The 13266-nt window shown below is 31.9% G+C and overlaps 1 protein-coding gene across 4 annotated transcripts in view; it reads right to left on the bottom strand.

Annotated features, from left to right (window-relative positions):
• Positions 1 to 2606: 2606 nt before the first annotated feature.
• The window catches only part of LOC143069790 (uncharacterized), a 50803-nt gene continuing 40143 nt past the window's right edge, over positions 2607 to 13266 (bottom strand). For all 4 annotated transcript variants that reach the window (XM_076244585.1, XM_076244588.1, XM_076244587.1 and 1 more), the window contains one exon: positions 2607 to 7360. In XM_076244585.1, the coding sequence (XP_076100700.1) occupies positions 7293 to 7360 (68 nt within the window). In that variant the 3' untranslated portion in view covers positions 2607 to 7292. The remainder of the gene's footprint in view (positions 7361 to 13266) is intronic.

Here is a 13266-nt window from a genome sequence, read left to right as displayed (position 1 = left end):
AGTGCCCGTGCGTCACATTTACATGTATAAGAAATTAGCAATCAGGTAACAGCATAAAATATTACCTGTAAAAAGTAGTCAACGAAGCCATGCTAATCAATTCCTTGTCCTTGAATTTTAATGGAGATACATGTGAAACTTAAATATCTAAAGCTGAAATATAAAAGCAATAGCCAATACTCTTCTATGAAATTAGTAAATATGAATAAATCTAATAATTATCCATGAAGGGTTTTCTTGGAACAATCATTTTTAGCTCACCTGGCCCGAAGAGTAAAGTGAGCTTTTCTCATCACTTGGCGTCTGTCGTCCGTCGTCGTCGTTAACTTTTACAAAAATCTTCTCCTCTGAAACTACAGGCCAAATTAAACCAAACTTGGCCACAATCATCATTGGGGTATCTAGTTTAAAAAATGTGTCCAGTGACCTGCCCAACCAACCAAGATGGCCGGCATGGCTAAAAATAGAACATAGGGGTAATATGCAGTTTTTGGCTTATAACTCAAAAACCAAAGCATTTATAGCAAATCTGACAGAAGTAAAATTGTTTATCAGGTCAAGATCTATCTGCACTGAAATTTTCAGATGAATCGGACAACCCGTTGTTGGGTTGCTGACCCTTAATTGGTAATTTCAAGGAAATTTTGCTGTGTTTGGTTATTATCTTCAATATTATTATAGATAGAGATAAACTGTAACAACAACAATAATGTTCAGCAAAGTAAGATTTACAAATAAGTCAATATGACCAAAACGGCCAGTTGACCCCTTTAGGAGTTATTGCCCTTTAAAGTCAATTTTTAACCATTTTTCATAAATCTTAGTAATCTTTTACAAAAATCTTCAACTCTGAAACTACTGGGCCAAATGAATCCAAACTTGGCCACAATCATCTTTGGGGTATCTAGTTTAAAAAATGGGTCCGGTGACCCTGTCAACCAACCAAGATGACCACCACAGATAAAAATAGAGCATAGGGGTAAAATGCAGTTTTTGGCTTGTAACTCAAAAACCAAAGTATTTAGAGCAAATTGATGGGGTTAAATTGTTAATCAGGTCAAGATCTATCTGCCCTGAAAATTTCAGATGGATCGGACAACCTGTTGTTAGGTTGCTGCCCCTGAATTGGTAATTTTAAGGAAATTTTGCTGTTTTGGGTTATTATCTTGAATGTATATAGATAGAGATAAACTGTAAACAGCAATAATGTACAGCAAAGTAAGACCTAAAAATAAGTCAAAATGACCAAAATGGTCAATTGACCCCCTAAGGAGTTATTGTCCTTTAGAGTCAATTTTTACTAAAATTTTCCACTGAAATTACTGGGCCAAAGTCATAATAGATAGAGATAATTGTAAGCAGCAAGAATGTTCAGTAAAGTAAGATGTACAAACACATCACATCACCAAAACACAATTTTGTCATGAATCCATCTGCTTCCTTTGTTTTTAAAATATTCACATAGACCAAGGTGAGCGACACAGGCTCTTTAGAGCCTCTAGTTTTATACTTTAATCATATCCAAACAATATATATATTTCTTAAATAATATATAGGTACAATTTTTTGTTATACATAATGTTGAATTACTTTTCCCATATAATCTTTCAATAGAAAGTAATTACTTTTTCCTTTTTTCTTCAGAAACAAATTGTTCTCTTAAAGAAAGGAGTTTGGGTTTATAAATATCAACATCCCGATTTATCCTCACTTCTGGGGCATCTTGGATCACATCAAGTTATTGGTGTGGTTCATCTTGCTCAAACTTAAGTTTTCCGTTTTTTTTTTAGACTGCATGCTTTATCTCATTTTGTCTTTTTTTACGTTTTTTCGCCATGGTGAGATCAGATAGTCTACAACTTATAAATTTGTTTTTTTCTGACTTTCTTTTATAAGATGAACATGAACTTAGGTAAAAGCTGTTTCGAATATAAAAGCAATATAATATAAATACATTTCTTAAAATTATTTAGTTTCTTTCTTGGCTGCCCAAAATATTTCTCCAAAGGATGTATGGAATGAAAACTGCATAAATTCACTACAAAAACTGTTCACACCGAGATAGGTCTAGCTAGTTTGCAGAAATGTTTAGAAGATAAACTGATGGTCTGCAATATGGATAATAAATTCAAAGTTGCTGGACCATCACATACTATATTACTTGAGATATTGACTTATTTACATGAACATATCGTACGTAGATCAATAAACTATGAAAACTGAGTCACATCAAGTAAAACCATATCACCATATCATGCATACATGAAATACTGGTAGTACAGGACAATTAAGATGACCTTTTACTGACTGATAATTAAATAAATGTCCCAAAACACAAACCACAAATCAGGAATTGAAACTAAGAACAGTAGAATGCCAGAGGGGTTTCTTATCCAGACACATCTGTTCCTGATGTTTGCAAATTATATGCAGGATGATATGTTAATATTTTTTCTAAATGCCATCTAGTTTTTGCTCTAACCTCTGAAAATAAGGTGCTAGGCAGAGAAGCAGCAAGTCTTTGGTTTACCCAGACAACCATTAAATCATACCCTTCCACACTTTAGGTATTTCCAATGTTTAGATAGGGCATAAAAATATAAATGCAATTTTCATTTTCATTTTATTTGTATTTTCATCTTTCATGTCAAATGACAAATGCAATTCTCACACAATTCACATATAAATAAACATTCATATACTTTTAATAATTTACATCTCATTAACATGTAATTCATTCACATTCTATACAAACAAACAAAGTTAAACCATTAACATATATTATTCAGACTAATTTCATTTCTAAAGATTTTTTTCAGAATAAAGAATCAATAAAACAGACAAAATAATGTTAACCTACAGGCTTCGACTGGTGCAGATTTATGATAATACAAATATTGAAAAACTTTCTATATAACACACTCACTCATTCAGAATTTCTAACATTTGAACTTCGATAGATAGTTGTCTCATTAGCAATCACATCACATCTCTTTATTTTAATAATGATTGGAATTGTGATAACTAGTACATAAAGATTGAATAAAAGAAGAATGTGTCTATAAGAACACAAATGCCCCTACTCAACCTTTGAACAAAAGAAAATGGGACAGACAGACAAACAAAGGTAGCATAAACACAGCATTATAAAGTATGACTTTCATAAAAATGATCATGCAGAACAACTGAACCCTGGTTGAAATTTTTCAAAGTGTTAACATGTTAACTTGACTTCAATGGTATAGTTATAGGTTTTCATCACAAAAGAGAACTAGATAATGTTGGATATCAACTCCTGTTATTTAAATCCAATACATGTATAACAATAAACCAGCATTTGTGCATTTGAGATGTGTATTATTAATATTGAAATTAAATAAAGAGAGATGGCTACAACCATAAGAAAATCTTGACAAACTTCAACTTGTCTACAGTGAAATTAGATATGTTAAATATACAAAGATGTGTTCCTGCAAGAGAGTATTGAGTTAAAACTTCACAGCTAGATTTTGATTTTAGAGAAAATACACCAACATATGTTTGATTAATCATAATTTCATAGAACAATAGGATAAAACCAATATAATGATTATCATGTAAATATACTATGAAATCAGTCCAAAACGTTTGTTAGTACAATTTAGGGTTTTTGTCTTATTATCATGTGGGCCCTTACTCCTACTCAATGTCCTGGATCTCGCATTGAACGTATTGTATATTGTGAATATCTTAGTAATATTAGCTGTGCACACACCATTCAACCATTTATAAATTTGTATTCATTGCCTTAATATATTGACCTGTTTGTATAACTTTATATACATACAACAACATTTTTGTCTGAGTATTCAAGAGAGGATTGTTAATCAAGATAAAAACATAATTAACATCATTATCTAGATTATTATTTTAAATACAGCATACAACTTAAGATAAACAAAACAGTAGAATTATTTATTATTAGAATTTCATATATTACTTTAAATAAAATAATTATTAACAAATGTTTATTTTTTTATTTGATTTGGTAAAATAACATTCAATTTTCACTTGAAAAAAAGTGTTTATGTTACACATAACTATTAACAAATTTCAAACAAGTTTTTACAGACTGAATACTTCTTTTAAAAGACTATTTTCATATTATCGACTTTTTGAATTGGAGTAGATAATTCTGTTCTGGAATTTACTAAATCAGCCAATGAAATTTCAGCCATCAAAATTTTGAAGATGTATTTATCCAAAGAATCCAGAGGATCCTGAAATATCTCTAAAACAGAAAGTGGAACACAGTTTTGTCAGACCCTTGTAAGCAAAGTTTAGACAAAGGATCTGTATTTCAATCAGATTGGGTACTCAATTGAGTAAGAGCAACTAAGAGTTAAAATGAATATTACAATTGGTGATATTTGGGAGTGAAATTAAGTTTCAATTTTTGATATTTTGTGTTTTAACAACACTTTTAAACTCCGTTTTTGGGCTATTTTGTGGCGGCCAGTTTTTGTTAGTGGAGGAAGCTGGAGTACTCAGAGAAAACCACAAATTTTGATAGGAAAACTGACAATCCTACTCAATAAAGATTAGAGTCGAGTGCACCTGCACAAGTGGGTTTGAACTCACAACCTCAGTGTTGACTGGGTAGTGATTTCAGTAGTATTAAAATTAAAAGTTTTCTTTCCCACCAAGTCATCATATAAGAATTAATTATTCTGCCAAATTGCACCAATTGTAAGCTTTATTTTCCTTCTTTTAGTCTAGCCTGATAAGAGAACCAAAGTGTCCTACCATTATACAGGTATTCTGTTTTTGAAAAATTACATACTCTGGAGTCAAAAGTTGGTAATATGAAAATTGTCTATTTGTTATTTCAAAACATCCAATTATTATTTCATTATTTTGAAACATTATTTCGTTATCTTAGATATGATTATTCATGCACTATTTCCAAAAATTTGAAAAAACTAAGAAACGAAATAGTACTTGAAATAATGAAATAATAAAACATCGAAAAAATAGAATAGAATAGTTGTTAAAGAAATATTTCATTTTCTTATCTAATGTAAAATAAATAACATTTCAAAATAATAATAAAAGAATAATTTCTCTGAATAAATAAGCCAGGATCCAGTAATATACTGACCCTTCTGCTGCTTTAAAGAGCAAACATAAAAATGCCACAAAAAATAATAAGCTAGTTAGAAAAACATCATATCATCGATTCATATGCCTTTATTCAATGAGCGCAAAGATACAAAACAACAACCAATTATTAATAAATTTGGACAACTAATATTGAAGGAATTGATTATTTTTCAGGATATTTTTACCCTTGCCTATCATTAATATCAACTAAATGTTAAAAGCAACAGTGCCATTCTAATCACAGTTTTATTTAAAGACAGCCATAATACATGAGGATAGGAATGAACTTCACTGTCATGCATCAAACAGTCATTTTCGGCTACCGTTAGCATCAGATTGGTTAAAATTTTACCATGATTCATTAAAATATTCTTATCATGATTCATTAGAGGTATCAAATAATTATCATTTTCATTATTTTTGGAAAAAATTTATTGTGATTCTACAAAATCAGTAGAATCAGTCAATTTTTCTATCATCTAAAATCAAGTGTACATTTTATCGTCATGCACTAAAAATTACAGATATTGTTTATTTGCCAAGAATTTTTACCATTTTTAGTCATGAAGTTTACCCCATTACGACCCTAATATATAGGTATTCAACTGAATACCAAATATGAAAGACACACAAAAAAGGTTGAAAAACATTCACACTAAACAATCCATTCTAACATTCACACATACTAAGTACTTGATTTAAAAATAAAGGAAACAAAAGCTTTGATAAAGATTTTGATAATAAAAAACTACTGTGCTTCCCAAGGTGATGTTAAAAGAGTCAGCACTTTATATAATAATAATAATAGTATATGGTACAGGTAGCATGTAAGTTAAGGAAGAAAATCTCAACCCTTCCAAATTTTTAAGAAAATGCTCGAATTAGTGTGGTGACAACATCTTTTAATTTTTGCTGACATTACCGTACATGTATTTGTTTATATGAAAACAGCAAAATTTACATGAGGAGAAAGAAATGTTTAAAAATTATTGGAGACAGTTTAACACAATGTAAGTTGATAAATATTTACCACATAGGGAATATTTAAGGTATGGCACAAATTTTATCCACTGCACAGAAATTTTTATAAAATATTTCAAGGAATCTTGGGACACAGAGTAAATAATTATTTGCTATTAAATACTGCTAACTACAACCACAAAATAATCAGAAACATGATAATGAAATTGCACTATAGGAAAAAATTACAATGCTGTGGATCACTGTGCACTCAAATCTACCAATCAAAATTGATCGTAAGTTATTCTGAAATGTTCAGGACTTGATTTTATGTGATAAGAACTACAGACATTTAAATTGCATTGGTCCAGGAATTTAAATATCTATTAAGGTGAACAAAATGCATAAACAAACTAGACAAACTAACTTACAAACATTTTGTCACAATGTTCCCAAATATGATTAAAATTACTAAATAGTCTGCAAATCTACTATAAATATACTTCTTATATCATCACCATGCACCCAAATGTAAAATATGAAGCAAGGTCACTTTAATAATATCTTTCACAAAATATGGTTGATTTTTGTGACATAACATAAAATTCTAGAGACAGATATAAATCTTAAGCACTTATATGACTTATTAATTCATTTAATAACATAAATTTTGTAGAAATCTGCTAATTTGGCCAGCACAGAGAAGACAAGGCCACAAGTTGGTTAACTTTACGATATTCTAGCTATTTGTATAAATGAAAATAATATTCTCTATCTTTTGTCCATCTCTGGCACTTACTCATTTTAAAATAAACAGTACAATGATAAAAATAAATATCCAAATCACCTTTTACTATGCTAAAGGAAACATTATAATTGTGATGGTATGAAACAAAAGTTACAAACTCTACTCGTCATTCAAACATGAGACATTGTCAGAAGGCTTATATCTATTTTGAAGAGATCTAATGAAAGTGTTAGTATTTTGACTAGAAGTAAAACACATGGACCAACTGAACTCCTGATGACTTTGGTTAACCCTGTTCATAATACAATTTTATTGAGCTTCTTGTCTGCACCAACTATGATGTATATGTCACATGATCAGATATGTTATATCCTATGACCATAAATGTTATGTCACATGATCAGACTGTCTATGATGTCATATAATCACATGATTGTCTATATCAGACTTGACTTGACTGTCTTTGGGTGTGGTCTTGATCTTGTTCTCTGTGACGGGTCGTCCCTGCCCCTGAAAAATACATTTTATAAATTGTTTATTTCAGAACAAATCATTTTTATGCTATGTGCATTCATACAAGACTAAGATAAAAAGTAATAATTTTCTAACTATAAATCAAGAAATTATTTTTTTCTAAAAGCTTCATTTCATAATATCCCATGATTATGTAGCAAACCATGGCTCTTAGGTCCTTATGATATTTTTTGACTATTTGCGGACCATAGAGCTACAGATTTGAGTATATGAAATGAGTATTAAAACATAAATAGGTACGTCATATCCTAGAATAATATCTAGCGAAACGAACTATATATAATGATTATGGTGATCATATTGACAAGCTTTTCATGGATTATAAACAATAAATTTTTGGGAAATAAGTGCGACCTGAACCTGGGTCGCAATTCCGACCCTTTTGAAATAGGAAAAATCCATAGCTCGATGGTCCGCAAATAGTAAAAAAATATCATCAGGACCTAAGAGCTACGGTTCCGCAGCTAATAATTATGGTGATCATATTGAATTTAAATCAGTTCAAAAGGAGTTTTAAGCATTTAGCTTAGTGCTAACACTTTGAAATTTATTCATTTCAAATCTTGCACTTTATTTTTTTTTATCCAGCATTGTATGATAATAGATAAGTATATTTTGTTATTTCACCGGCATCAAATCTTTTGAAAACATTAGATTCAAAATAAAACAATAAATTTTAAAATAACAAAACAATATCAAACAAGAATGTGTCCTAAGTACACGGATGCCCCATCCCCACTATCATTTTCTATGTTCAGTGGACCGTGAAAATGGGGTAAAATCTCTAATTTGGCATTAAAATTAGAAAGATCATATCATAAGGAACATGTGTACTAAGTTTCAAGTTGATGAACGAACGAACAGACAGACGCACAGACCAGAATAATGCCCATAAATGGGGCATAAAAACTTAATTATGACTATTACAAACAGTCTAATCAACCATTTAAATGTTTAAAGTTCACTTTCCCAATCTTTGAGTAATTTTCAATGGCATTCTTAAACTAAGTGTAAGATAGCATAGAAGCTTCCTGTATACCCTGCATGCTAAGGAATATAAAAATGATTTCTTCCTACAAAAAAAACCATGCATAATTGTATAAGAAGGAGGTATAATACAAGCAATTATATACAGCCCATGGGATTACAAAATTTTGAATATTCTTCAATCTTTTAGAAATAGTGTAAATTTAATTGATTTATAACTAGATGCTCTAAAGAGCCTGTGTCGCTCACCTTGGTCTATGTGCATATTAAACAAAGGACACAAATGGATTCATGACAAAATTGTATTTTGGTGATGGTGATGTGTTTGAAGTTCTTACTTTACTGAACATTCTTGCTTCTTACAATTATATCTATAATGAACTTTGCCCATTAGTAACAGAGAAAAATATTTGGTAAAAATTTACATAAATTTACCAAATTAATGAAAATTGTTAAAAATTGACTATAAAGGGCAATAACTCCTTAAGGGGTCAATTGACCATTTAGGTCATGTGGACTTATTTGTAGATCTTACTTTGATGAACATTATCGCTGTTTACAGTTTATCGCTATCTATAATAGTATTCAAGATAATAACCAAAAACAGCAAAATTTCTTTAAAAATTACCAATTTGAGGGCAGCAACCCAACAACCGGTTGTCCAATTCATTTGAATATTTCAGGGCAGATATATATTGACTTGATTAACAATTTAACTCCTTGTCAGATTTCCTCTAAATGATTTGGTTTCAGAGTTATAAGCAAAAAACTACATTTTACCCCTGTTCTATTTTTAGCCGTGGTGGCCATCTTGGTTGGATGGCCAGGTCATCGGACACATTTTTCAAACAAGGTACCTCAAAGATAATTGTGGTTAAGTTTGAATTAATTTGGCCCAGTAGTTTCAGAGGAGAAGATTTTTGTAAAAGATAACTAAGATTTACAAAAAATGGTTAAAAATTGACTATAAAGGGCAATAACTCCTAAAGGGGTCAACTGACCATTTCGGTCATGTTGACTTATTTGTAAATCTTACTTTGATGAACATTATTGCTGTGAACAGTTTATCTCTATCTATAATAATATTCAAGATAATAACCAAAAACAGCAAAATTTCCTCAAAATGACCAATTCAGGGGCAGCAACCCAACAACGGGTTGACCGATTCATCTGAAAATTTCAGGGCAGATAGATCTTGACCTGATAAACATATTTACCCCATATCAGATTTCCTCTAAATGCTTTGGTTTTTGAGTTATAAGCCAAAAACTGCATTTTACCCCTATGTTCTATTTTTAGCCGTGGCGGCCATCTTGGTTGGTTGACCGGGTCACGCCACACATTTTTTAAACTAGATATCCCAAAGATGATTGTGGCCAACTTTGGATTAATTTGGCCCAGTAGTTTCAGTGGAGAAGATTTTTGTAAAAGATTACTTAGATTTATGAAAAATGGTTAAAAATTGACTATAAAGGGCAATAACTCCTTAAGGGGTCAACTGACCATTTCGGTCATGTTGACTTATTTGTAAATCTAACTTTGCTGAACATTATTGCTGTTTACGGTTTATCTCTATCTATAATAATATTCAAGATAATAACCAAAAACGGCAAAATTTCCTCAAAATTACCAATTCAGGGTCAGCAACCCAACAACAGGTTGACCGATTCATCTGAAAATTTCAGGGCAGATAGATCTTGACCTGATAAACATTTTTACCCCACATAAGATTTCCTCTAAATGCTTATGTTTTTGAGTTATAAGCCAAAAACTGCATTTTACCCCTATGTTCTATTTTTAGCCGTGGCGGCCATCTTGGTTGGTTGACCGGGTCACGCCACACATTTTTTAAACTAGATACCCCAATGATGATTGTGGCCAAGTTTGGTTCAAGTTGGCACAGTAGTTTCAGAGGAGAAGATTTTTGTAAAAGTTAACGACGACGGACGACGACGGACGACAGACGACGGACGACGACGACGCCGGACGCAAAGTGATGGGAAAAGCTCACTTGGCCCTTCGGGCCAGGTGAGCTAAAAAGGATGCTATAATTTTGACACATTAGCCACCACTGTGCCATCATAAACATGTAAAAATTGACATACCAGTATTTGTCCTGAAATGGCCATTTGACACATAGTTTTCAGTAAAACTTTTATGTACCACTGTCTAACCTAAAAACGAGACTATTTTTTGAAGCTTTGACAGGTTTTCCTTTTCTACTTAAAGTTTGAAGCAATAAATTAAATATATAAATATGCAAGACATAATTGAAAATAACTAGAGGCTCTAAAGAGCCTGTGTCGCTCACCTTGGTCTATGTGCATATTAAACAAAGGACACAAATGGATTCATGACAAAATTGTATTTTGGTGATGGTGATGTGTTTGAAGTTCTTACTTTACTGAATGATTTTGCTTCTTACAATTATATCTATAATGAACTTTGCCCATTAGTAACAGAGAACTATATTTGGTAAAAATTTACATAAATTTACCAAATGAATGAAAATTGTTAAAAATTGACTATAAAGGGCAATAACTCCTTAAGGGGTCAATTGACCATTTAGGTCATGTTGACTTATTTGTAGATCTTACTTTGCTGAACATTATTGCTGTTTACAGTTTATCGCTATCTATAATAGTATTCAAGATAACCAAAAACGGCAAAATTTCTTTAAAAATTACCAATTGGAGGGCAGCAACCCAACAACCAGTTGTCCAATTCATCTGAAAAATTCAGGGCAGATAGATATTGACTTGATTAACAATTTAACTTCTTGTCAGATTTGCTCTAGATGCTTTGGTTTCATAGTTATAAGCCAGAAACTGCATTTTACCCCTATGTTCTATTTTTAGCCGTGGCGGCCATCTTGGTTGAATGGCCAGGTCATCGGACACATTTTTCAAACTAGATACCCCAAAGATGATTGTGGCCTAGTAGTTTCAGTGGAGATTTTGTAAAAGATTACTTAGATTTATGAAAAATGGTTAAAAATTGACTATAAAGGGCAATAACTCCTAAAGGGGTCAACTGACCATTTTGGTCATGTTGACTTATTTGTAGATCTTACTTTGCTGAACATTATTGCTGTTTACAATTTATCTCTATCTATAATAATATTCAAGATAATAACAAAAAACAGCAAAATTTCCTCAAAATTACCAATTCAGGGGCAGCAACCCAACAACCGATTGACCGATTCATCTGAAAATTTCAGGGCAGATAGATCTTGACCTGATAAACATTTATATCCCCATGTCAGATTTCCTCAAAATGCTTTGATTTTTGAGTTATAAGCCAAAAACTGCATTTTACCCCTATGTTCTATTTTTAGCGGTGGCGGCCATCTTGGTTGGTTGACCAGGTCACGCCACACATTTTTTAAACAAGATACCCCAAAGATGATTGTGGCCAAGTTTGAATTAATTTGGCCCAGTAGTTTCAGAGGAGAAGCTTTTTGTAAAAGATTACTTTAATTTACGAAAAATGGTTAAAAATTGACTATAAAAGGCAATAACTCCTAAACGGGTCAACTGACCATTTTGGTCATGTTGACTTATTTGTAGATCTTACTTTGCTGAACATTATTGCTGTTTACAGTTTATCTCTATCTATAATAATATTCAAGATAATAACCAAAAACAGCAAAATTTCCTCAAAATTACCAATTCAGGGGCAGCAACCCAACAACCCATTGACCGATTCATCTAAATATTTCAGGGAAGATAGATCTTGACCTGATAAACATTTTTATCCCTGTCAGATTTCCTCAAAATGCTTTGGTTTTTGAGTTATAAGCCAAAAACTGCATTTTACCCCTATGTTCTATTTTTAGCGGTGGCGGCCATCTTGGTTGGTTGACCAGGTCACGCCACACATTTTTTTAAACTAGATACCCCAAAGATGATTGTGGCCAAGTTTGAATTAATTTGGCCCAGTAGTTTCAGAGGAGAAGATTTTTGTAAAAGATTACTTTAATTTACGAAAAATGGTTAAAAATTGACTATAAAGGGCAATAACTCCTAAACGGGTCAACTGACCATTTTGGTCATGTTGACTTATTTGTAGATCTTACTTTGCTGAACATTATTGCTGTTTACAGTTTATCTCTATCTATAATAATATTCAAGATAATAACCAAAAACAGCAAAATTTCCTCAAAATTACCAATTCAGGGGCAGCAACCCAACAACCGATTGACTGATTCATCTGAAAATTTCAGGGCAGATAGATCTTGACCTTATAAACATTTTTACCCCATGTCAGATTTGCTCTAAATGCTTTGGTTTTTGAGTTATAAGCCAAAAACTGCATTTTACCCCTATGTTCTATTTTTAGCCGTGGCGGCCATCTTGGTTGGTTGACCGGGTCACGCCACACATTTTTTAAACTAGATACCCCAATGATGATTGTGGCCAAGTTTGGTTTGATTTGGCCCAGTAGTTTCAGAGGAGAAGATTTTTGTAAAAGTTAACGACGACGGACGACGGACGCCGGACGACGGACGCCGGACGCCAAGTGATGAGAAAAGCTCACTTGGCCCTTCGGGCCAGGTGAGCTAAAAATACTATAATTCAAGTGGCAAAAATAATTGCTGTATCATACCCTCTTAAATCGTGAAATATGTTACTACCATAACACTCTAAAAAAACGTAGAAATTATGATTTTAATGGATTAATACAATCAAAAGTTTTGAAATACTTCATTCAACTGAAATTGTAGCAAAGATGATAATCTGAGGTAAAGTTAGTAAAATAGAAAACTATCTTCCTAATCCAATTTCATAAAAATATATAAGATGAGTTTAGATATTCAAGGGAAATAAACCGTAAGTCCAACCACAGGGACTAGCTGCGTAGCTTGAAAAAGATTGCATTGCAAACAAAAAACA

This window comes from Mytilus galloprovincialis, chromosome 3 (assembly GCF_965363235.1).
Source record: "Mytilus galloprovincialis chromosome 3, xbMytGall1.hap1.1, whole genome shotgun sequence".
NCBI lineage: Eukaryota > Metazoa > Mollusca > Bivalvia > Mytilida > Mytilidae > Mytilus > Mytilus galloprovincialis.
Note: the sequence above shows the minus strand (reverse complement) of the source record. Positions and strands in the feature narration are given on the sequence as shown.